General features: G+C 36.4%; 1 protein-coding gene across 1 annotated transcript in view; it reads right to left on the reverse strand.

Moving 5' to 3' along the window:
- Positions 1 to 1069: 1069 nt before the first annotated feature.
- Positions 1070 to 27303, reverse strand: part of LOC107712766 (PHD finger protein 14-like) — an 82132-nt gene continuing 55898 nt past the window's right edge. The window contains exons 17-18 of the mRNA XM_016518104.1: positions 22591 to 22708; positions 1070 to 1993 (exon numbers count right to left, since the gene is read on the reverse strand). Of these exons, the coding sequence (XP_016373590.1) occupies positions 1922 to 1993; positions 22591 to 22708 (190 nt within the window). The 3' untranslated portion in view covers positions 1070 to 1921. The remainder of the gene's footprint in view (positions 1994 to 22590; positions 22709 to 27303) is intronic.

Raw genomic sequence — 27303 nt, forward strand, 5'->3', positions numbered from 1 at the left:
TCGACTGACGTTATGAAGTGAGTTTGGAGTAAAAACATGTTATTAAATCACAGAACCAGCTTTACTGACAAGATGCGCATGACAATCACATTCGATTAATCGTGCAGCCCTAGAATAAACTCATTAAATTTTGAGAATAAAGTAGTGTTTTGAGAAAAAAAAACTCGTTAAATTTTGAGAAAAAAAGTTGAAATTAAATGTTGAGAATAAACTCATTCAAATATAAGAGTAAAGTCGAAATAAAATGCTGAGAGTAAACACACTTGTGTCATGTTCATTTTATCTCTTTGGATACTGTTAATCAGCGTTTGCAGTGGCGTAGGTCATAGAGAGTAATGCTTGTGGATGGAGCATAAAAGCGGAATCGAACTCTGGTCGACCACATACACGAGCATTACTCTCTACGACCTACGCCACTGCAGACGCTGATTAACAGTATCCAATGAGATAAAATGAACATGACACAAGTGTGTTTACTGTCAGCATTTTATTTCGACTTTATTCTCGTAATTTAATACGTTTATTCTCACCATTTAATTTAGACTTTTTTTCTCGAAATTTAATGTTTTTTTCCCAAAACACAACTACTTTTTTCTCGTAATTTAATGACTTCATTCTCAACATTTTATTTTGACTTTTTTTCTCGAAATTTAACAAGTTTTTTCTCGAAACGACTTTTTTCTCGAAATTTAAGGATTTAATTCTCAACATTGTATTTCAACATTTTTCTTGAAATTTAACGAGTTTAATATCGCATTATAATGACTTTAATCTCAAGATGTTTTTTGTTTTTTTTATTATTGCTTGGCCCTAATCCTCTTCTGTAGATATCCTAAGGTTGATGATCAACATTAATCATCTCCTTTCACTGATCATTAAAAAAAAGTGCTATTTTGTACCCTATTTGTGGAAAGTGCACTTCAGTCCCTGAGAATGGTTCTTTCTTGAGATCTTGAGTGCCCTTTATCTTGATTGACATCTGAATAGTTATGGTACTGTTGCGGTTAGCATCAATAACAGAAATAATAATAATAAATTCACAAGTATTGTTTATTACGAAGGTCACATTTTTTAAAGTACCTAAATACAGACTTGTCTTGAACTCAAGCATTGAGGCAGATGAATTGTCCCACTATTTTACACTGAAATAATGTTTAAAACTGAGAATAGCCCCAAACATGAGCACAGACAACAACACTGTCAATGATAAAGCATGTTCTTGAATATACTGCATTTATAAAAATGAGATTTGTAAAAAATAATAAAATAGACTTTGCTCTTAGATCAGGAAGTAATGATTTATATAACACAAGCCACTGTCAGTTTAACTGTCAGTTCATATGCGTATAATGCACTGGTGTTTAAAAATATGAAATAAAAACAAAAGCAAATATTATAAAGCTGATAAACAAAGAGGGTGTTGGCGGGACAGGACGAACAGTGTGCAGTCTCTGTATATATATAAAAAAATATGATCAGAAACACTGCTTGAGGAATTTCTGGACACATGATACCATGATGATATTCACATCCATGAGTCATGGGATATGTCAATTAGTGTATGAAAAATAACTTTTAAAAAACAGGCTTTTTTACTGGCTCTCATGCAGATCATGATCAGCTGCAGCATTCATGACGGTGGACTTGAACATACATCGAGTCTGTACAATTCCCTACATATTTGAAAAAAATATATAGAGATCACAGCATTGACAATTTTTTAAGCTGGCAATTGTGGTCATTTACAATTTTTTCTGGTTAAAGGAGGACAATTTCAGTCTGGTGAAGCAGTGGCAGTTCACGTCTGTTCATTTAATTTGTGAAAATTATTTAGCATCCTGCTATTCAGCAGGAAATGAGGTGATGGCTCTGACTGTGTAGACAAGACGATTACTTCACGTGAGGTAATGTTGAGAGTTTTTCAGTCTGGGATCTCCTGCTCAGTCCCTTCCTCTTTCACAGACTCATCCTCAACCTCTTGAGGTTCTTCCTCCTGAAAGATACAAAATTATCCTATTAAGTGGAAAAGAACATTTTATTTATAAAATAGCTTCTTAAGAAGTTCATAAATGATTCAGCTTGAATAATCAGAAATTTGAATAATCAAAAAAAAAAAGTATATAACACAATATTAACCATATGTATGGTATTATGGTATTAACTATATTTAAGCAGTGTGTAGTTAAGTTAATGAAGTAGATATTTTAAACTGAAATAAAATCTAGGGGAAAAAACGGATTGGCATCAGTATCAGCAGATGAAAAAGTGGGATCAAGCCATCCCTAATAATAATAATGTTCTTTTAGTTTGAATTACGCAAACAACAAAGTAAATGTCCACACCTCAAGTCATATCTGTTTTATCTGATTTTTTGCGCCAAAAAAAAAAAAAAAAAACCTTGCAAGGCTGTGTCCTTTCTATTATTTTAACTGCATACATTTCCTTTATCTAATTTGGATGTATATTATACATATAGAAAATCACTAGCAAAGTCCCATGAACCAAGGTTTTAAACCATTTTGACATGTTACACTTAACTCTGAATAATGGTAATTTCAATGCCTCAACAACAAAGAGCAAACGTCATGCCAGAGTCACTTACACAACCTACGAATTTAGAGGAGACGACAAACAGGAAATGATGGCCATCTCAGCTTTTAAGTGAGTCTGACAGATGCAATTATCCTCTCCTCTAAAGGTTAATAAACACATCTACGCAGCCATGTGTGATGGCAGAGCCCTGACCACACACTACACTCAAAACAGCCGAGAATAGCGTGATGATTCATGGCTTTACTTACAGAAAGCATCAAGAGTACAAAACATTGACGACGTCTCATTAAACACATCTATTGTTCTTTAAAGCTCTTAATACATTTATAGGAACAAATCTTATAATAGTAATTACATAGCAATTATCTTGTAATTTATAATGAAAGGTGTTCTCAATATATAGAAAATTACTTTAGGCCAGTATAATTTTTCAGACAACTTTAAACTTTTAAAGTACCTATTGTCCTCTAAAGCTCTTAATACATTTATAGAAGCAAATGCAAGACTATCATAACTACATAGTAATAACCTATTCATTAAATAGTAATAGCTTTGTAATGAAGTATGTGCACAATATAAGGATATCAGGCCAGCTTCATTTCCAGACATACAAACATCAGTTGTGTGATACACGTCCAATATGTGGCTTCAAGAGCCGCCTCAGCAGTTAATCTGGGCAGACAGCTTTGCTTTATTCAGCATATGGGTCTTGTCTCTGTCTATGGATGACTTTTGATATGCAGCCTGGCCTTTATGAAAAATGAGTTACTTTTTCCTGAACTCTGGGTACTTTGCCATTGCCGGCCCGTGCTGCGATATAAATCTCACGGTGGGACGATAGCTCATGAACCTTGCTGCCGGATCGGCCGGTGCCATCCACCAAATCTCTCTGACAAGCCTGCCAATTTTTCAATTACTTCTGGCGCCATACATTATCATCAGGCCAGTCAGCACTTAAAAGGGATACAAGAGGGGAGGGCGGTCCGGTGCATGCTAACAATCTCATGGAGTGCCTCGATTGAGCTTTTCCACACTCCCATGGACACAAACACTTACTCGTTGACCCACACGTCATGGCCCATTTGTGATTTAGTGTTTATCCTGGGGCAGGGTGAAATCAGGGCTCTTGGATACTTCTTGGTTGCTTGTTCTTGAGACACCAGCTACACAGGGAGCTCACCAGTAAACAAAAGAAGAAAAAAAAAACTACCATTTAAAAGTTTGAGGTTGATGAGACTTTTTGTTTTTAAAAGAAATCTCTTATGCTCAGCAAGGCTGCATTTATTTGATCAGGGGGCTGTTTCATAAAACAAGTTGACCAAATAAGCCAGACTTATTTCAGTTAGTCTGACTTATTTTGAACCAAATCAAGTGACAATAAATCATACTAACTGAAATAAACCTGGCTTATTTGGTAAACTTGTTTTATAAAACAGCCCCCAGAAATACAGTAAAAACAGTAATATCGAGAAATATTATTACAACTTAAAATAACTGTTTTCTATTTTAAAATGAATTTTCAGCAGCCATTACTCCAGTCTTCAGTGTCACATGATCCGTCAGAAATCATTCTATTATGCTGATTTGCATCCTTGCTGAATAAATGTATTCATTTCTTTTTCTTCGTATCTTACCCCAAACATTTGAACAGTCGTGTATATATTACATCGATTTATATAATATACATCATTACTGCAATGATAATAGTCAAGAGTTAAGACCTTAAGCAATGTTTTTCAGTTGCACTTGCTGATTTCAATGTTATTGTGACCAGCACATTCAACTTGAGAACATTTACACTGGATTCAGCACTCTAATTTTGAGTATATTTTATGTCATAATGTAGCCAAGTCTGTAAGAGTTTTAAGATCAAATGCAAACATTTATTTAGTATCAATGTGTTTGAACAGAACTGCAAAAATTGTATAAAGAATTATTTCTAAATGTTATTTTATGTCGTGGTTTTAGATGCTGGTCTGATAAAGTACTTCCACAAATCTGCAAAAGGGCCCGATGAGGAGTCTTACGGCACCATGATTTTTCATAACTGCCTAAACAAAACATTAATATAAATCAAGCATAATTATGTTGCTCACAACTTGGGATAGTTTACCCAAAAATGAAAATTCTGTCATTGACTAACTCAAGCTGTTCCAAAATTTAAACCATTTTGTTAAAAACACTTTTTAAAATACCTTCTTTTGTGTTCAGCAGAAGAAAGTCAGTCATACAGTTTTGGAACTACATGAGGCTGAGTAAATGATGACAGAATTTTCATTTTTGGGTGGACTAGCCCTTTCAGCTTAAACAGAGACAGTATGCTTAACACTGAAAAAAGGAGGGAACATTATCAGTACTAGGCGGTACTTCCTGTTCTGATTTAAAGTATATGAAAAGTTTGAGAAGCACAGCTATATGCTATAAAAGAACAAAACTCACACACTTCATCCATGCCCAACCAGATGAAACAATTTGCTGAAAAATGCGGTCAAAAAAAAAAAAAAATCCAAAATATGAAGATCTTCACTCTATAAATCTTCTTCTTTTAAAACAGGGCGCTCATTTTGCTGACAGTGTGACATTTGCTTTGTGAGGCAGAGACATGGTGGAGACGCTGGCCCACTGCGGGCCCGATCACACTGACAGGCAGTGGCTTTGTGGGATATCTCCATCACTCTCCTCCAGGGAGAGCTAGAGCCTTCATTCTGCCATTCACTCTCCATGCAGCAGCCAGCCCTCTGGCTACTGCTTATACATGTATGATAATGAAATGCCACATTCTTCATTCTAATTGCATTTTTAGATTGTAAAAGGGCAAAAAAAAAATCTCTTGTGAAATAGCGAGTGAGCGAGAGAAATGTGCAGCAGCGTAAGGGAGAGTTTAAGCGAGCAAAGACGGAAGAAAAGCGAGAGCGTGGTCTGGACCCTAGGTGGCAACAAAGGCCTGTGGCGTGTTAATGCATCTGAGTCAGAGACCCCTGCTGCCTTACAGCGACACAATCAAACCCCCTTCCTTTTTTTTCTTCCCACCACCCACACTACACGCAGCAAACTTCATAAAGTGGGATTAAAATAAAGCTGTGCTGAAAAAAATTACATAAAAATAATAAAAAATTTACAACGCTGCTTTTACTTTAATAAGCTTTAGCATCCTTTATCAAGCTGGCACAGTCCTCAAAGAATTAGCGGGCTAATTAGTATGACTTATTTCTTTACCACGCTTTCTGCTTTCTTTGTATTTATTTGTGCATGTGTGTTATATACGGCTTTTATGTGGTGTAAAGGAAAGAAGCAGCTTTCCGTCCTCCCCCCGTTTGATAGGTGCCGGCGTGCGTCTGCAATCCCGCACGCCCCGCGGAAGACAGATTGATGTCCCACAACGATGATGAAAACACGCAGCATGTAAGAAAGCAGGAGAGACATCTACAGAAAATGAAGCGCTGTGGCTCAAACCAATGGGTGTCTTCAGGCAGACGTGAGAGAGAGAAAGCGAGAGCGCTATCAGGCCCAAGGATTATTCATGACCCCTCCAAAACCATCTCTCTTCATAGAGATGGTGGAAAAATATTTACCAGTCAGTGTAATTTGCTAAAGCTATACTCAGCCAGGGAAGGCTAGTCTTGCGTAGCCAGATTTTTAACTAAACAGCATAATTTTTGGTCCACACCGCATCTTATTCTAGCCAAGAACTGCCTACTTAAACAGGAAAAGACCATCTGACTGGAAGTTACCAATCAATTTTTATTTTTTTTCAAGCCGTTTATTGGCATGTTTATCTGAAATATATTATACAATATTAATAGTTTGACACGACATGTACAAAATGTAGAAAATGTGTATAGACTGTCCAAAAATAATAAATACAGACTATTTCACCTACAGGACATACAAAATAAAGCGGTTCATACAGATTCGCTCATTGATTATCTAATTAAACTGTTATTAAGTGCCTCAAATAAAAATAATTTAATATTTTTTAAAAAGGTTGAATGGCACTAACCTGGCAAACTCCCAAAAATGTTACTACATTCTCGAAAGCAGATTAATCTTCCCGGTACCATATAAACACAACTTTGTTTCTAGGCAAAATAATAGAAGTCCCCAAATCAGCCAATTAGATTACAGCTTTCCGTATGACCAATACGGATATACAGAACCTTCTGAATCGAAGTCAGTAAGTTGTTTTTTTTTTTTTTGAAAGAAATGAATGTTTAATCAGCAAGGAAATATTAAATTGATCAAAAGTGAAAGTAATTGGTGATGTTACAAAATATTTATATTTCAAATATAAGTTCTTTTGAACTTTCTAGTCTTTCATATCCTTAAAAAATGTAGTACGGTTTCCACAAAAATATTAAGCAGCACAACTGTTTTCAACATCGATAATCAGCATTTTAATTTCTGAAGGATCATGTGACACAGAGTAATGCCTGCTGAAAATTCAACTAAAATACATTTTAAAATATACATTTACAATTGTAATATTATTTTACAGTATTACTGTTTTACTGTATTTTGTATGAAATAATTGTTTTGTTGAGCATAGGAGATGTTTTCTTAAAAAAAATATTAGGTTTTGGAAGATTCTGTTTATGTCTGTTTTCATGAAAATCTTACATGTCTGGGTTTATACAACTAGTTGACACAAGTAAATAAATCTACATGAGTAAACAAATTCAGTTTGAGCACATACTCAAGGACGTGTGTGTGTTTCAGTGTAGTAGGCATGACACAATTGCATTCAGTCATAAACACTCGCTTCATTAGGCAGCTGAAGCGGTGCGTTACGCGCTACATTGAGCCACCTCTGGCCCTATCGCCTTTTTCTCTCACACACCCACTCCCAGCAAAACCCAATCACCAGAAAGCACAATTAAATTTCATGACTATGCATATTTGCGCTTCACATTTTCATTTATGACAAAGGGCATTCATTAATCTACCTTTTTTCCTAGAGAAAGGATTTTCATTTTAGTGAGGTGTGACAGATACTGAGGTGAACTTACCAAGAGATGGCTAATTAAATCAGCAGTAAAATGCACAAGCCAGAGATTTTTCCCCCCTTCTTTTTTTTTTTACTTGCATCTGATAAGAGCCAATGCTGCGAGGAAGAGGTGTGGTATACGGACAAGAGGAGCTACTTTCTCTCCATTTCCAATTTCAGGTGAAATATTCAATCACAAATAAATGTAAGTGCTCAAACTCTGCGAGAAAATTGGTTACATGGCTACATGCATGGATGGAGGCTTTCAGCAAATGAATGGATAGCGAACTAAAAGCTAAACAACATCCACCATAAAAGCAGAAGCAATAAACAGCACGCTAATAAAGTAGCAACTAAAACACGCACTCACAGGTGAAAATAGATTAGGTGCAATTGCAGAGTGGCGAACACCTACACCAACTTGTGCCAATCGACTGACAAAGTCCCTGCTGGTAAAAAGAAAGTCTTTAAAAAAATGCAATCATTTACTTATAGCATTTATGTATATGCAAAAATAAATAAATAAATAATAAAAACATATGTGTATATATATACTGTGTATATACTGTATGTATATATATACTGTGTATATACTGTATATATATATATATATATATATATTTGAATATATACACAAATGATATACATACAATAAAAATGTATACATTTGCTTTACAGCAATTACAAAGGTTAGAAATAACATGAAAGTGAGTGGTAAATAATAGCAGAATTTTCTTTTTTTTTAGGAACTATCCCTTTAAGAAAAGAATGGAGACCTCAAGACTGACTATGTGTGTTTGGCCTTTCTGTTATGAACAGTATGCAGTCTGCTGATCCCCATTAATGTGATTTATAGCATCACACAGTAACACTCCTCTAAGGCTGCATTTGTTAAACAGTGCGCCGGTCGGTACGTGTGCATATGGGAGTGTGAGAGAATCCATTTTTGAACAGATCTGTTAGTGTGTGTGCAGGTGTGGAGACATCCCTATAGTTGTTACAGAGTTTTACTGTGTCAGCAGATACTGGGGGGATGTCCCATCAAATACAGCCAAATTAAATAAGGCAGTGCATATGCACTCATGGTCCAGGACTCAATGCACAATTCTGAGAAGCACAGAGGTCCGAGGGTTGTACGGTCTTGTCATGTTCAATGTCACCTTTAAGACGTGTTTTAAGGCAATTCCTGGTCCTTTATTAATAATGTATGTGAAGGGGAGAACCGCCTCCTCTTCCTACCCTCCTGTTGTTGTCTGGTGTGTTGAGAAGTGCTACTTCACGTGTCTCCTACTTATTTCAATGAACCAAGAAAGCAGTCGCACCTTGTGGTGTTTTGTAGTCTTGTAGCTAATTATGATTAACTAAAATTAAAGACAGAAAAGGCTCTACCTATGATAAATTATAACCTGGCGTTATGGATATTAAACCTGGTCTCTCACTCTGAACTAATTAGTGGCACCAAACTGAATAGCAAAAATAATGACTGCTACCAAACAGGTTTGCCAAATTCTCCCAATCATACACTGTTTGAACTAATTACATAACAAAAATAAATCTGAATGAATCTGTGGTTTCAAATAAACTGACTCTGTCTTTATGAGCAAGTCAATGAATCATTCACAGTTTGAATGCATTCAAATAATTTCAGTTTGAATGAATCTGATTTAAAGCAAATTGTTTGAGTGAATGATTCAGTTATGCATTTGTAAAGGCAGTCACTTGTTTTGTTTCTGATTGAATCAGTGTGTTTAAACAAATTAATTTAGTGAATGATTCAAGGACTCACTTATAAAGACAGTCATTTATATAATTCCTAAATGAATCTACGTGCTTGAACGAATAGATTCAGTGAATTTAAGGACTTACTCATAAAGACAGTAACTTGTTTTGTTAATGAACAAATCAGTGTGATTGCACAAATCGAATCAATTCAGTGAATGATTCAAGCACTCACTTATAAAGACTGTTATCTGTTTTATTCCTAAATTAATCAATGTGTTTTAATGAAGTGGTTGGATGAATTATTGAATGATTCACTTATTGCCACCTACTGGAAAGCCACTCGTCCAATTAAATTCAAGGATCAGAAATGCATCATTTTAACTAATATATCAAGGGCTATTATACTCATCTGTCTGGGAGCAACTTTTCTCACAAAAAAAAGTACACTGAAAGGGGTTGTTCACCAAAAAATGAAAATTCTGGCTGTTGGTGGTCCCCAATGGCTTCCATAGTTCGGGAGGAAAATACTATGGAAGTCAATGAGGACCAGAAACTGTTTGGTTACCCACATGCTTCAAAATATCATCTTTTGTGTTTAACAGAAGAAAGAAACTCATATAGGTTTGGAACAACTTGAGGGTGAGCAAATGATGACAGAATGTTAATTTTTGAATGGAACATCTCTCACCAACTGAACCAGTTGAGTACATACTTGATAGTACTGAGAATAAAACATTTCAGTATGTACCGATCCTCCCATTATTATCGGAACTTTTGAACAAAAGACACATTCAAAAAACAATATTAGAGAACAAAAGGTCATCTGATGTCTCTTCTGGGTACAAATCATTTCATGATGGATCTTTCCTAAGAGAAAACAGCTTTTTATGTGAAGGTGAACATAAACTCCCACTCATCCTTTACATCGATGACTTTGAAGTATGCAACCCTCTGGGAACATCCCGCAAAAAGCATAAAGTCACAGCTGTGTACTGGGTGTTTGCAGACATACCTGCCACATTGAGATCTACACTGACTTCCATTTATTTAACCATTTTGTGCAAGGCAAATGATGTGAACCAGTATGGCTATGCAAAAGTTTTAGACCCACTGATCAAAGATTTGAAGTCCTTTGAAGATAATGGTATTTTTGTTCCAAGTCTGGGCAAAGTGGTCAAGGGCACTGTACTTGCTGTAGTTGCTGACAATCTTGGCGCTCACTCAATAGCTGGGTTTGTGGAAAGCTTTTCAGCTTCACATTTCTGTCGCTTTTGCATTGGAGAACGGTCACAGATCCAGAAGCATGAAGTAGCAGAAGGACTGTTTCCTCTGCGGACTAAGTCCAACTATGCCATGCATGTCAAAGCAGCATTGTCTGATCTTGCAAAAGCTCATCACTGTGGAGTTAAAAGACAGTGTCCCATCTCAGACAGGCTCAGCCACTTTCATGCTACATCAGGTTATCCCCCTGATGCTTTGCATGATTTGCTTGAAGGGATTGTACCTGTAGAAATATCACTCTGTCTTGATGTGTTAATCAGGAAGAAGTACATCTCTCTTGAGGAGCTCAACCATTCCATCCGTTGGTTTCCTTACAAGTGGAGTGACAAAACAAACTGTCCACAACCCATTGCCCCAAATTTCACATCACGAAAAAGTGTTGGAGGTAACGCACACGAAAACTGGTGCTTGTTGAGAATGATACCACTCATGATTGGTGACAAAGTCCCAGAAGATGAGCCTGCTTGGGAGGTTTTGATGACACTGAAAGATGTTGTTGAGCTTGTCATGGCTCCCCTCCACACAGATGAGACAATAGGATACATGCAAAGTAAGATCTCAGAACACCGTTACAGATATTTGGAAGTGTTCCCAGAGGAGACAGTGAGACCAAAACACCACTTTCTTGAGCACTATCCTCTGCTTACAACTGTTTATGGGCCACTTGTACATTTCTGGACCATGCGTTTTGAAGCCAAACACCGGTTCTTTAAAAGGGTTGTGAGGCAGACTGGGTGTTTTAGAAACATTCTCAAGACAATGGCAAGAAAACACCAATCGATGATTGCCTATCATAACCATGATTGCGACAATCAAAGGCCAGTGCTGTCAGTGTCACAGAGGACTCAAGTGGCAGTTGAGGTTCTAAAAGACAGCATTAAGGAGGCCTTTGCAAGGAAGTTCCCTGGGGAAGAGTTTGTGAACATGACAAATAAAGCAACCATTTTAGGCACAGACTATAATATTGGGATGATGTTGCCCTTTGGATCAACAGGAGGCCTACCTGACTTTGGAGAAATCTGGCAAATAATCATTGTGCACGAAAGTCCTGTCTTTGTGCTGAAGTTGTTTAGTGGCTGGTACTGTGAACACCTGAGGAGCTTCCAAGTAGAGCCAACAGGAGAGACAGAAATCCTTAAACATTCTGAATTGAAAGAAACGTACCCCTTGGCAGCATATAATACAGCAGGTGGTCGTATGGTGTCCCTTAAGCACTTCATTTGCACATCAGAGTAAGTGTAATGGGTTCATTATTTGTGTTTATCATATCAAGTACAGTTATTGAGAAAAAAAAAACAATTACTTCACAAAAAAACACTAAGTTTGAAGGGATGCCCACACAAACAACTATTTTGCCAGTCTTTTGTATTTATTACAGCTTTTATGTTTTTGCACACCTACCTTGATTCTACAGTTTCTATGCATTATGCATGATGAGAATGTTATGATTTAAGGTTGCTTTTATTACAAAGAAAGCCCCCCCCCCCCCAATATTCTCTTCTCATCTCCTTTCACCTCCTCTATCTTCTCTTCTGTCTTTCTGTCCTCATCTCCTACTTCTTAAGTTAATAATAACCATCCAAGGTTGTTTATTCAAATTTCCACTGAACCAAATCTCAATTTATTTTTTTTGGTAGAAGAAACTTGAAGCAAACCTATGTAAGTAACTATGCAACTATTAATAACCTGTCTCAATTTTTTTTTTCTCTGTCTCTACAGCTGAGGAAACACACCCCAAACAAACAATGGCAGTCCAGTTGAGAGTCATTTTAGAAGAACACAACATTCAAAAGTTGACACTTTCAACAGGAATTCCTGATACAGTGGAAGATCTTGTTTCCATAGTTACTAAAACTTTCCAACTGTATGGAGAAATTGGACTACTATACCAAGACAAAGACTTTGACAATCAGTTTTTCAGTCTCACCTCAAGTGCTGACTTACACAACAAGGCCACAATTAAAGTGATCCAAAAAGACCCAGTCATCACCCTTGACCTAAACCCAGTATATCAATCAGAACCATCATCTACACTGAGTTCTCCGACTTCAGTGAACACCCATCCTGCAGGTAATACTGAAACGGACATCTCCCCTGCAGATGATGATGCATCCTCACATGTGTCCGACTGCGCATCGTCAAGTTCCAAGGACACCATTATTTTACCTGATTCATGTCGCCCTGCTGCATGGCCAGTGCCATTTCAAGTACCGCAGTTTTCCCGAGACATAGAGCTAATCCTCGCAGAGGCAAACAAATCATATCATGCCACTGGAAAACACTTCATGGATGCCCATGTTAAATCATCAATAATGCATGACCTTTCAAAAGTGATTTTTTCCTACACAGCCTATCCATCAAGTCAGCAGATTCTCTCAGTGGCTGAAGCTCTGGTTGCCAAGTTTCCATGTCTTAGGGAGCCGGGATCGTTTGCAGGTTTATATGGCTGGCAACAGCGCATAAAATATAAGATGCACAATTACCGTGCCAAGCTAAAATCTCGAAAATATGCTTTCCCGGAAATCGAAGTCAACACACTGAGGAGGAAGCATCCAGCTGATGCAGTCCCATCAAAAAACGTAAAAAAGCCCAAAAAAGCTGAAGTTAATTACCTCCCTCCACACCCTATTGGCGAAAGCCAAGACACACTGGAGGAGGAGAGGCTTGAATTACTTGATGAAGTGAAGAAGAAAAACAATGCAAAGATAATCGCAGATAAAATGAGTAAAACCTTCTCAAGCCGAAGGGTCGAAGTGGTGACCCTCAGCCCCTCTGTGAATGTGTTTAAAGAAAGGTGGCCAGCATTATTCAGTAAGGCTCAGGTGAGAATGTTTGATCATTTTTCCCTCCCACCAGGTAACATTCATGTGGTTACTTTGAGATCTGGTCTGTCATTTAAAGATTCCTTTTTTTGTCCCTTTACTTGCTCACTAGATCAAGGAAGAGTTCTGTCGTATAACAACAGTTTCCTTAGAAGAGAAATTCATGATGAAGCTTGATGGGTACACACCAGGTCTCTTGCAGCTAATGCGTGCTAAAGGAGGAGCTGCTGGTTCCAAGATACGCCCTCTGCTGGACACTGTAAATGACGTATGTTGTTTGACTTTGCACAAAGTTGAGCTCCAACTTGACAAACTACTACTTTGGTTTTATCAATCTGTGAAATGTTTAAAAATGTTTTAGTTTTTAAAGAATTCAGTCTTAGTGCACTGTAAAACCCGACAAGTTCAGAGAACTCAACTTTTGTGGTAACCGATTACCTCAAAACTTTTGAGTAAACCAATTGCCTTGGCTTAAACCACTTAATTAAGTGATTAATTAAGTGCTGATTGAGCATTAGTGATGAACAGCTGCTGTTAACAAACAGAATCACTGAATGAAAGACAAACACAAGAACTACAACAACTGACTTCAGCCACAGCCTCAGATGAAATCAACTGAAATAAAAGACATGAAATCTCTCAAGATCTGATTAAATAACCCCACAAACAGCATCACCAGCTCCACTTATTCAGAACCAGACTGACTTTATTCCTGTCAGACATCTACAGAAGATCTTATTGAGAATTAACAAAAGTTTAGATGTTGATTTATTTTCATTTGAAGTAACCATGTTAGAGATCAGTGTCTACTTTAGTTGGGCTCTTGACCCTTAACTTTTGAGTTATTTTTTTTCTTTCTGGCTGTTGTAACCATGTGTTCTTGAAACATATTTGTTATAACTCAAAAGTCCAGAGAAAATATCATCAGGTGTTGGTTGTTATATATTGATGATGATAATCATCAATTAGTGACCAGACATAGCTCAGAATCTAATCTCTGATTAAGTCGATGTTGTATTGATTATAGTAAAAGTGATTCTAAAAGCCAGTAGTTCTGTGATAATCAGTTAATATAAAAGACTTTCCAAACAGTTTATGTACATAAAACTTGAATCTACGATAGCAATTAGTCTCACACAGACATCAATTATCAGCATATGAACCTCAACAATGGTGACCAAAAAAAAAATAAAAAAATTCATGCAGCAATGCATTCTGGGAGCCATGGATGAGTTTTGTACTATGCCATTACCCAGCATACACTACTGCATGATTTTTTATTTTTTTTTATGGTCACCATTGTTGAGGTTCATATGCTGATTCTTGATGTCTGTGTGAGACTGCTTGTCACCATAGATTAAAGTATTATCTACATAAACTGTTTAGAATGTTCTTTATATTCACTGATTATCACAGAATAACTTCTACTATAACCAATACAACATTGATTTAATCAGCAATTATGCTCCGAATGAGATCAATCCACTAACCGAGGATTGTCACCATAAATATATTACAGCCAGCTACTACATATATATATATATAAATAAAACAGCCAGAAAAGTAACTAAGACAGAAAACAAGAGCCCAGTGCCCAACTAAAGCAGACACTAATCTCTAACATGGTTACTTCAAATGAAACTAAATCAACATCTAAATCTTAGTTAAATCTCAATAAGATCTTCTGTAGATGTCTGACATAAAGTGAATAAGTGGAGCTGGTGATGCTGTTTGTGGGGTTGTTTAGATCTTAAGAGATTTCATGTCTTTTATTTCAGTTGAGTTCTTGTGTTTGTCTTTCATTCAGTGATTCTGTTTGTTAACAGCAGCTGTTCATCACTAATGCTCAATCAGCACTTAATTAATCACTTAATTAAGTGGTTTAAGCCAAGGCACTTGGTTTACTCAAAAGTTTTGAGGTAATCGGTTACCACAAAAGTTTTGAGTTCTCTGAACTTGTCGGGTTTTACAGTGTGTATGTAAATCGCTGGGTTCCACTAACAGTCTTTTCACTAAATTGTGTCTCCCTACAGTCACAGAGCATTGAGAAAAAAAGGGATGCAGTTGTCTGCTGCCTCATTGGCTACCTGGCCAGACTGGATCTTTGACTGCACAGCTACAATAATTCACCCTATTTATGTCTGACCTCTCAGAGCCCCACTGAACACTTATTTAACTGGCCTTAAGGACAGTGTAAGAAGGTAAACTGAAGGAGACCTGCTACAAACTTTTTAACCAGTAGAAATGCAATTGCTTATATTAAGCTAGTGATGTTGTCCTTGATCTTGTCAGGTGGCAATCAAATGTTTGATAAGTAATGGTCTTTACTTTCCCTTACTAATTTCATTCAATGGTAAAGCTGGCTGAGTGTGGGACTTAATTAAGTTAATTAGCCTAACTTAATTAGACTGTTTAGCAGGTCAGTCTGTCGAGACACTTACTGACAACTGCTCTTGTAAGATAATCATCCCAAGAACCTGATCCTGACATCACATCAAATATTAAAGCTAATTGTTGCACTACTAGTGTTACTAAATGGAACTGCAAAAATAAAGAGTTTTCAAACAGGTTTCTCAAATACTTTGCTTGTCATCCATTGGCCAGCAAACATAGTCCCGCCTCCTAACCCACACTATTGGCTGAGTCAGTGGTGCTGCATCAGGCTGGTCAAAATGCTCATAACAAATGACGGATTTTTCAAAAGGACTCAACCAACACTGTAAGAAAAACATGCAAACATCGTATGTGCATATTAGCACCTTAGAGCAGTACTATGTACAAGATACTACTATGAACCTTTTAGGGGTAAATAAGATACAAGCTGTTGTACCCCAATGGGTACAATTTTTGTAAAATTTTTTCTAAGAAGGCCTACTAATGGTTTACTTAATTTTCTGTCTAGTCAGAGGCAAAAAGTTTTTTTTTTTTTTTTGTAAAAGTATTTACAATCAATCAATCAATCAATCAATACAAATTAAAATAAAATACATGAATCAATTAAGTTACATCACCATTTTTTCCCTTTTGGTTTAGTTCAATCATTCTTTGTGCGAAAAACATAATTCATGTAAATTTAATGTAATAATTCTATTTTAATTGACTCAATTAAACAGTCATTAAGATTTTACGTGTGACTCTGACATGATTCATTTCTTAATAATTTTTTTTACTCACTAAGCAAAGCAAAATTCAACGCACTATTTATGTACACATACTTGCAAGCAAACACTTATTTTTTTACAACAATGGTAACCCAATAACATGGAAACGGTTCTAAATAAAAAAATTAAAAAAAAACTGGAAATCAGAGCCATCAGGTCTCCCTGTTCTCATCTTGCTCAAAAACACATAAAATACACTTGATTCCAACATTTACTTTCCTCATCAACTTTCTTCAAAAAGTCCAAACCACAATGGATTAAGTTAACTTTAACTTATAAGTGGAATGGATGCAAAAGATAAAGCTGTGAGAACATTTTAAATAACTAAAGCAGCAAAAAATTAAAGAAGAAAATATTATTTGTATCCTTGCATAAAATGTCTCATAGATAAACGAGAAAAGTCTTAGTAAATTAAAATAGGTCAGTTTAAACCTCAGGGTCAAGAAGTAGCATACTTCAACTCTACTTGCTGTCCAATCAGCCTGCTAGCCCACAAATGCATTTCTGTAAATGTTGTAATTGCTGCAGTAAGAGGCTTTTGACCCCGAGTCTAGATAGTGACTAAATTAACAATCCACAAAAGCTGTCCATTAGGCATTCCTGCATGAGCCGTGTGCGCCTCATGGCATTTCAAACACACCACAGATCTGCTGAAACGTTTTATCACGAGAGTGAGCCGCGGTGACACGTAGGTGTAAATAAAGCTCAAACAAGCCCCTCTCCACCACCTAACGGGCTCTCGAACTAAAGGCCATCCGTATATTGTGGCAGGCCTGTCATTTTATTATCCGGATCAATTCGGAAGGGCTCTGAAGTGACAGTAGAGGGATGTGGCCTTCGTTGGCCGGGGGGTTATCTGACGTGTGCAGGCAGGGAAATACACAGCCTTCGTAATGAACTCAACTCTTACTAATAAAGCTTTTATTGCCGGGCCATGTATGAACTGATACCAGCATCAGCCCTGTTCGCCTGCATGCTCGTAAACTAATGAAACTGAGCTTTTTCTCACAATCGTTTTTTTTGCAAGGGAGGAAAAGGCAAACACAATTAAGTGATTTAATAACACAAACGTCTCGACGCAACAAATCATCCACTGAGAAACAACTTAAACAACTTTTTTTATTAAACAAGACCTTGGAGGCAAAAACCCATTTATGGTGACCTTTAACAAAGGCAATGAGTGAGAGAAACGCACTGAGAGACAGATAACCACACACAGCAAGCTCAAGACTGTCTCGTACCCTCCAATCGACGTGCAACACCCATGGATTGGTCCCTATGAATAAGAGTTCAGGGTCTACAGTGGGAGTGGGCCTGTCAACGGGCCCTGTGTTTTGATCGAGAGGCTGAAAAAGAAGATGGCTCCACGAGGTGCGAACCTCTCGACTCTCGCAAATGCTCCCCGCTCACATCTAGGAGTCAAGGCTGGAAGGGATAACAAATCGCCTCTTCAGTTCCACACTTCTGAACCACTACTTCTTCATTTCTCTGCGGCAAAACCAAAGCACCGTTCCCCCTTTAATGTCGACCCCCACAATCTTTCCAAGGAGGAGAATTACAGATGAAGCTGGCTGTATTTTAAGACGGCATTTAAAAAAACCATTCGGACCTACTGCAGGCAAAGAGGTTCACAGCGGCAGATTATAGAACTTAAAGTACTTGAACGCAGTGCTCATCTCTGGAGTGCTCTTTGATTCTCATAATGGAATCAATTATGTTTCAAATGGCAGCCACAGCCAAAAGACTTCTACACTTTACCCTGACTTTCTCTTGCAAGGGTCAGATGTGTCTACATTTACAGTAGACGATTGTTCAACCAAAACACCACCTTGGAATCCATCTGCATTCTGAATGGTTTTTAGATACTGAGCTTCAAGGTTTTTGAAAAAACTGGGATTTTCGGAACAGGTCAAATGCAGAGAGAACCTTCTAATTCAAAAAAAAAAAAAAAATTCCGCTTGGAATCACAAGGATCTATCTTGCAAAACATTAATTGAAGCAATAATTCTCAAGAAACACAAACAGTTTACTTATAATTTGTTTTAAAACATAAAATTAGTGTTGTAACAATGTGTCGACATGTATGAGAAAGATAAATTTAACGCTTTCTATGACATTTATTTAATATTTTAGGACGAATATTTATTTTTCTTGTTCAAGTTAAGCATAAAAGCAGTACTAAATATTTTGTCCAGTGCAGATGTTAATTTTAGGTAGGAATATGGTGGGTAATTAAACACCACTGTGATGAGTTAGGCGGGGCCGAGAGCCGTGGGAATGGAGCGAGGCCGCTGGAGTAAATGATAATGAGCGCCACCTGCGCCACTCACCGGTCTCCAGTTCCATGGAGAAGCTCCGGAAGGATAAAAGGAGGAGTGACGACAGTGCAAGACAAGAGAGGACCAGGCCTGGATTTTATGTTGTTGTTTTATGCGGCAGTTGTCTGTGAGGGGCTGCCGCTTTTACTTTACTTTACTTTCGTTTCGTTTCGTGTTTGTTTATTTATTTCTTAAAGTTTTATGTTTAAATGTTTGCCGGTTCCCGCCACCTCCTTCCCGATCTACGAATGTCGTTACAACCACATTGCAGGAACAGTTTAAGCAGCTACTGTAATACATCTGACCAGAACTTTATTCCATTGGAAGTGGGACAGGTAAAATGGCTTTCTCTCTAGAGATCAAGATAACCTGCTAACGTTTATTGTTGTAATTAAGACCCCATCAATTAAATTGTTGACTATTTGACATTTAAGGCTTAATATTGTAAAATTTAAGACATTTTAAGACTTTAATCTGCAAGAAAACAGACAATGCTTCAGCAAAGTTGTTTCATAAATTTGAACTCTTAAATGCATGAATGTTTCGCCAATCATTACATATTCAGGTCTTTAGCGACCCGGACCTATATATCTAACACGGATGGATCTCTAACTGCTGCAATAGCGTAAAAATCTCCTGATATTTTAATAATAATTTCAAATAAATAAAATAAAGCCTATTTTGTTACCTTTTTAAACTTGGAAGGGTTTAATTTGAGCAGATGCTTTTACCATTACTGTCATCGTCAGAGCACACTTCCCTAGCACATTCAGCATCTGGATATTCGCGATATAACCATATTAACCATATTCTCAAAACACAGTTTTCAACGTCTTCAAAAACAACAATTTGATCGCTATTCACCACATCCATCATCAAATGACAGTGACACTTATATTTCATTGCGTACAGTAATTGCTCTGCAGTAAAGCCATTCAAGCCAGTTCAATTTTTGCAGATATTATTTGTTTTATGCCTGCGGTAAGGGGTGGGCGGATCAATCCTAATATCGATAGTATCGATACCAACATTGGTATTGGTATTAGATCGATACCAGCCAGATGTGATTGATACTTTAGGTTAAGTTTCTCTCCTCTATGCTTAGTACATTGCTCCCGCTTCAGGAAAGAGTAGACATGTTTGTGTGTTTATATATGCCGCTCTTTTCACAAATCCTATGCACACGTTGCTCCTCCTCTCCCTGCTCTGCTGTGTTTTGTTTACATGCCATCACATGACTCAGTGGCGCCAAACACTAGCAGACACTTTTGGCTGCAGTAATGAGAGATGGAATGGCAGATTGAATCGCTACTGTGGCGACAACACTTATACAACTATTACAAATACATAAAAAACACGAAAAAGAGAACTCTGAGCTACAAAAGAAATGGAGAGGAGAGGAGGGAAATATATATATGTTAACTGAAATAAAATTAAATAAACAAAAAAATCGTATTTTATTTCAGCTAGTTGCCAAGTACTACAATAACTAAAACTATAACTGAAATAAAATAAAATAAAAAAATATAGAAAATTAGAAATAATAAAAAATCATATTTTTAAAGCTCTTTTCTCTGTCGCCACTCGCCTTCCTTCCATTGCTTTTGTTCTGAACTGCACAGCTCTCATTCTGTAGCAGCAGGTTACCGATCTGCAGCTTTTCTTTAACGCCTTGGACTTATAATAGCCCTATTTACAAGAGATACACAGTACACACAAAGGGGGTCTGCTGCCAGAACATAATTCTTTATCAATCGATTGTATGTGCGAGACATTAGGCACTTTTACATGTATTTGAAACAAAGGGCTCCTGTGAGCAGACTGGGAGCTCTTTTATCTCATTTTATCTTCAAATTTTGAACAAATGAAAGAAATATCTGTGAACAAACTTTATTAACCAACTTTTATCAAACACACTGAAATTTCCAAGTACTATCATATTATCATGTTTTTTTTGCATATTTATTATGGTTTACTATGATGCATGTTATCGTAGCATCACCATGTCTTTTGTACATTTACCATGGTAATGCAATGTTTTTCCACATGGTATCATAGTAACATCATGGTTTTTTTTGCATTTACCATAGTAATACTATGTATTTTGTACATTTAAAATTGTAATGTCATGTGTGTGGATATGGTATTGTAGTAATACCATGTTTTTGTGCATTTACTATGATAATACCAGGTTTTTGCATACGATTTTACAGTAATGCCATGCTTTTGTACATTTACCATGGTAATACTGTATTTTTGTACATTTTCTATGAAAATACCATGTTTTTGGAAATGGAATCATGGTAATGCCATGTACAGAGACAACACTAGCACAATGAACAGTAGTCTCTAATAGATATGTTAGATAGTATGTTAATAATAACAAAATCCTATATGAAAAAATAAACTTTCAAAAAGTAAACATCAATCATACAGTATTCTATTGAGCTATAAAATGAATAGTGTTGGAATAATTTGAGTATATATTAATATCTTTGAGGAGTTCAATCCTTAAATCACAACCAAGATGGTTAGAAGATGTACCATCATAACCATTATTAGCATAGCACCACCATTCATCTTAGCATCTCCAGGGCTAAGATACATGTACATATATAGTATAGAGTATTTGGCAGTGTCTACATTTCTCATTCTATCATCATGCTCTCTGCTTTAACCTTTTCATTTTAATCCTGAACAATAATGTACTTGCCAATTTCCAAAAGTAATATAAAAAAAAAAATCAACACAGGGTCTAAGTGAACAGCACGGCTAAACTGTGGCTTTTAGGAACACGAACAGGAGCAGCCGCTGACGTGTGTGGAAGGTTTTTAGGATTTAAAACAGTGGCTGACTTTCACTATTACTGCTATCACACTCTTTTACGTCTTCAAACAACATCCGTTCGGCTTTTATCTGTAATTAACAAAGCCAAGAAGTAGATAAGCCTGGTTAGAATATATTTTGGATGTGCAGTAAATATTTTTCTTTCTTTCTGTCTGTCAAGAAATGCTACAGAGAGAACTTCATTTCACAATGTTCTTGTTACAAATTTTTCATGCACTTACTATAGTAATAGCAGTAAATTATGCATAATACCAAGAAAGTAACCCAAAAATAAGTACGTTGTTAATTAATTTTACTCAGTATTTATTTGTATAATTGCACTGTAACTAGGACACCTTAAAATAAAGTGTAACAAATATATATATTAAATTATTTTATTAGCAAACCAGCTTTGGCGGGTTTAAGATGTTATTTTTTCCAGCAGGAGTCCATTTTAATTAGAATAAAAATGTGTTGCTATTGTCCAGTATTTAATATATAGTGAATATTTCTCTTGAATTTGAGTGCCATCATGGATAGATTTGTTTATTTTTATTTATTTTTTTGCATTCTGGGATTGTATTGCAATAAGATTTAGGATGCTCCCAAAGACGTAGGTGAAAACCAAACACCTTAGAAAGGACCATAACTTTTCTGTCTACATTTCAGAACTCATTGGAAGTGCCCAAATATTGAAGTGCCACAAAATGATGTCTAGGTAGGCGACTGACTAGATTTTAGATGGCGATTGATGCAAAACTCAAAAATAGGTGGACTATGATAAACTGAAACAAACTTTACTTAAACATTTTTGGCAGCATCCATGTGCCATGATGCAGCTGGAATGCTGGGAGAATGTAAGAATACGACTGGAGCGGGTAGAGGGGGGGGGGTTGTTGAGTGGGGGGGTTGTTGACTCTCACCTTTGATGAAGAGATGTCACATTCCTGACAGATCCATCCATAGCCGGTTTGTTTGGGCGACTTCTTCAGGGGAGGGTCCAGACAGCCGAAGTGGTAACAGAGCCGACACTCATCACACCTATGAGGAAAACAGGCAGCATATTAGCAGTGAGAATACATTAAAATGCAGCTGCAGTGCCGGCGCACTCTCACACACACGCAATCTGCTTATACCCTGCCAGTATGGCCCTAACCAGGCAGGTATGATAGATGGTGACAGAGCCATTTGCTGTCAGGTAACAGATGCTTAATAGATTCAAAACACATTGGCACACAACCTCTCACACGGCCTTGTACAGCCATCATAAAACACACTGCTCGATTGGTCCTGCTGAAATGAGTTTCAGCTCATCCTGCTGATAAATCTCTATAGGATTTTTATTCCATAGTCAAGGTGTCAAGTAAGACACTGAGATTCTGTCCTTAGTTATAGGTCTGCTCAACAATCGTCTCCAGCTATCCGGTTTTAAAAGACCTCCATCTTGCTTCTATTATTACGCTATTCTGCAGCCGTTCAAAGAGCTGTATTGAATATCGCTACTCAACATCCTCAGAAGAATTCAGGGCTATTCCACAATAGTTAAAAAAAAAAAAAAAAAAAATTACATGATACATGAGTACTTTTATTCTGCAAGGACACATTAATTTGATAAAAAAAGTGACAGTACGTATATAAATAACTTTTATAATGTTATAAAAGTTCTATTTCATATGAAGGACGTTCTGTTGAACTTTCTATTCATCAAATAATACTGAAAAAGTCACTATAAAAATATTAAGCAGCACAACTATTTTTTAGCATTGATAAGAAATTTCTTATTTAGAAATAAATGTAAAAATATATATTTTTTTAATATATTCAAACAGAAAACAGTCACTTTAAGTATTAAATAATACTGTTTTTACTGTATTTTTGATCAAATAAATGCAGCATTGTTATAATTTACTATTTCCACAATTTCAAATGTTAAAAATATATATTAGTATTTTATAAAATAACATTAACTATATATAAACTATATCAACTATATACTATTATAAAAGTTTTGTTCACTGTTTGTTCATGTATTTAATTTATGTAGCTAACTAATGTTAACAAATTGAAACTTATTGTAAAATGTTACAAAAAAAAAATCAAAATTCAGGTCAGGGGGCACAAACAAATGCATCTTTTTAATACTTTTTGAATAATTAACTGCAATGAATTAACATGCTGAAATGACAGCTGTCAAAACACAATAACTATATCTACATTCATAAGACTATTGTAAGAAACACACAGTGCATTAAGTTCAGCTCTCATTTAACATTCATAAGGTGTATCTTCTGAGGACCCAGGTGCCCTTCACCCTGCAGTCCATGCTCTCCTCTCCTTCCTGTCCATAATTAACTAATTATGTTGTAATCAATATAGAAGATTCAGATTTGGCAATGTAAATCAGATAAAGCCGATAAGAGCCGGGAAGGTCAATAGGCCCGTCCCCCATCCTCGTCTCCATTACGGGACGGGGGACGCGGCGGTCTTATCAGCGAGCCCGCAGGATGAGGCGATAGTAAAAGACAGGGACAGGCGCCATATTTTTTTCTGCCAGGTGAACGAGTGGGAACATTGAGACTTTTGTGGAGGCAGGGTTATTCTTGGTGTCACCGAATGTGATGCTGTGTGACGTGGAAGCCCTTTTCAAACTCAGGCCCATCACAGACTTCAAATGCTAATTAAAGGACTGGATGGGGATGTGGCTCAGTGCTAATGAGCAGAGAGCCTCATGTCGAAGACACATGTACACCTTCTGTCAACACCAAATGACTATAACACAGCATATAATGGCTAATGCGATCACATTAGTTTTCTGGTCATTAGTACCGCGTATCATTGAGAGAGTGCAAAAAGGTCAAACGCACTCTTGATTTCTGCTTTATTAGGCTCATTTATTACGGAAATATGTTGGCAGAAACACCAAAAACTAGCACATATTGATGTTCAACAGGTTTACATGCCATTAATAGTCTGATTGAAGATCAAAAAGGCAACAATGATGCTTGCTGCTCATATCCACACATCACATTTCACACTGTTTCTGATCAAGCAACCAAATAAACTTCTCAAGTCCAAAGAGAGCAATTCAAGGTGCCTTTGCAAAAGGGAATGAGCCAACTCTCACCTGTGGTTACCATAACAACCCCGACAGAGCTGCTATAGGGCAGCCAAAGACAAACACATTCACAAATTCCCACTGGATCAATACTACTGTAGTCTGGAACCTCCCAAGATGTAAGCGTAACCTATTGGCTTGTTTCACTTACTACAATTCAAGGTAGGATGCGCCGAATATTCGTCAACCGAAATTATTCGGCCGAAAATAGCAAAAAAATATATTTCGGTGTTCGGCCGAATAAGCGAAAAGGACGAATAATATGTACCGAACAATGACTAACGCTCTCAAATAGAGGCACGCACTAATGCAGCAAACATGTCGGCAGTGTGAAAGTATTTAAAACTATCAGAGAAAGACGCAGAAATCATTACAAGCACGAAGCACCGACAGCGAGAGACTGTATAGTGCTGCATCACGTCTCCGACGAGAAGAAGAGGTGGCTAACGGTGTATGATGATTGAAATCGCGAAATTACCTTTAAACGATTAGTAATGTGATACGTGCGACAAACATCTTCCCAAATTTGTAATGAGAATAATTTATAAATCTGCATGCTGTTGTCAACAAAAAGAAGCACTGAGATCTTCCTGCGGGTTTCTGCCAAAATAAAACTCCATCGACATTCATAAATGATAGTATTGTAATTTTCCTGTCGTTCTGTAAAATAAAATAAAAAAGTAAGACAATAATAATGATAATAATAATTACCCTACAACAGCTCTATTAATACATTTATTATAACATTCACACATAGTGTTCAAATTGGGATCTGTAATATATTTTAATGTTTTAAAAGAAGTCTTTGCTCAGCAACGTATTAATTTTAAGTTAGATTGTGCTTTGTTGGTATAATGTCTGCTAGAATGTAAAAAAAAATTCAGTTTGTTCGGCTTCAGCTTCGGCCAAGAATTTTCATTTCGGTGCATCCCTAATTCAAGGTATTTTTTGTGTGATAATAAGAGAAGAGAACAGAGAAGTCTAACTATTTAGAAGTGCAAGGAGCACTTATATAGGTTCACAGATTTTCTAAAGCATTTTTAAATGGGACATTTGGGAATGGGACAAATGGGATTTTTTTTAAAGGACATTTTAACATTAGAATGATTTCTGAAGAATCAAGTGCTGAAAATTGACAGCTTTACAATTACAGGAATAAATGACATTTTAAAATATATTTAAAAAGAAAACAGTTATTTTAAATTACAATATTATTTCACAATATTACTGTTTTCACTACATTTCTGATAAAATAAATGCAGCCTTGGTGAGCATATAATTTCAGCTATTTGATGTAAGTTTTATCTAATTTATGGGGCTTAATCCAGGTTTCTCTTGACAACCATGAGCAAATTAACATACAGCCAACTAAACTTATATACAACTTAGCCTATACTGATAAAAGTGACAATATCAAAATCATATTTAATTAAAATGGTCAGCAAGAAGGTAGAAATGTATAAAAGTTGGAAAAACTATTAGTGGACAGTGGGCACCATGGAAAAAGAAATATAATGCTAAAAACACAAAATACTGCTCTGTTAAATGCCAGCTGCATGGAAATAGTTGTTCATAAAGTGAATCATATTGACAATAAACGTCTTGTTCTGTTACATAAGAAAAAAATGAAACGTGTTAATTTCCCTCAAAAACACACACTTCATCTCTTTATCCAACATGAGACTGTAGCAGCAGTCGATTCAAAAGCTCATTTAAACGATGCATACTGCTTGTGCCTCAGCATGCACCATTTCTTCCTGTTTCTAATCCATATATTTATTGTGACAGAGCAATGAGAAAATGGCTTGCCCTCGGCGACAGACTGTCAACTCGAAGCTGCCTACATTACATGATCCTCCTTCTGAAGAGAGAGAGTGGGTAAAGGGGAAAAAAATCCTGCTATGGAAAGATTCCCAAAATTTTGCTCATATCCCATTATACCTTGCAATAACGGCTGCCTTTCACTCGTTAGTGGAATAGTTAACGAGAACAAATGCCCTTCTGTTTTATTATTTTGTCCATAAAAGAGCTGCTAAATGAGCCAAACAGCTATGAAGCATGAAACTGTATGAAGCATTTGGGTTTTAAGCATTGTATAGCTAATATCTTTTTATCTAATGACCTACAGTATTCTAATCTAGATCAAGTAAAGCATTTGATTTCCTATTAAAGGAATATATCAAGTTCAAAATATGTATTAGTGGCATAGTTTGCCACAAGAAGTAATTTGACTGATCCATCATTTAAAAATAAATAAATAAATAAAGCAAAAATAACTTGAGGAACTTGCAATGATGTAAATGGGAATGATTTACAATGTGAAGCTTAATTAAAAATAATATAAATTATTTTAAATATATTTTTAACTATAAAATACATGTAAAACTATACACACACATAACTACTGGAAAGTTATTTAAATTGCTGTTTTTGCAACATTACAGAGCGCAGCATTTACACTGAATATATATATATATATATATATATATATATATATACAGTATCTCACAGAAGTGAGTAC

The sequence above is a fragment of the Sinocyclocheilus rhinocerous genome, unplaced genomic scaffold, assembly GCF_001515625.1.
Source record: "Sinocyclocheilus rhinocerous isolate Xijiao unplaced genomic scaffold, SAMN03320098_v1.1 scaffold1590, whole genome shotgun sequence".
Taxonomy (NCBI): Eukaryota; Metazoa; Chordata; class Actinopteri; order Cypriniformes; family Cyprinidae; genus Sinocyclocheilus; species Sinocyclocheilus rhinocerous.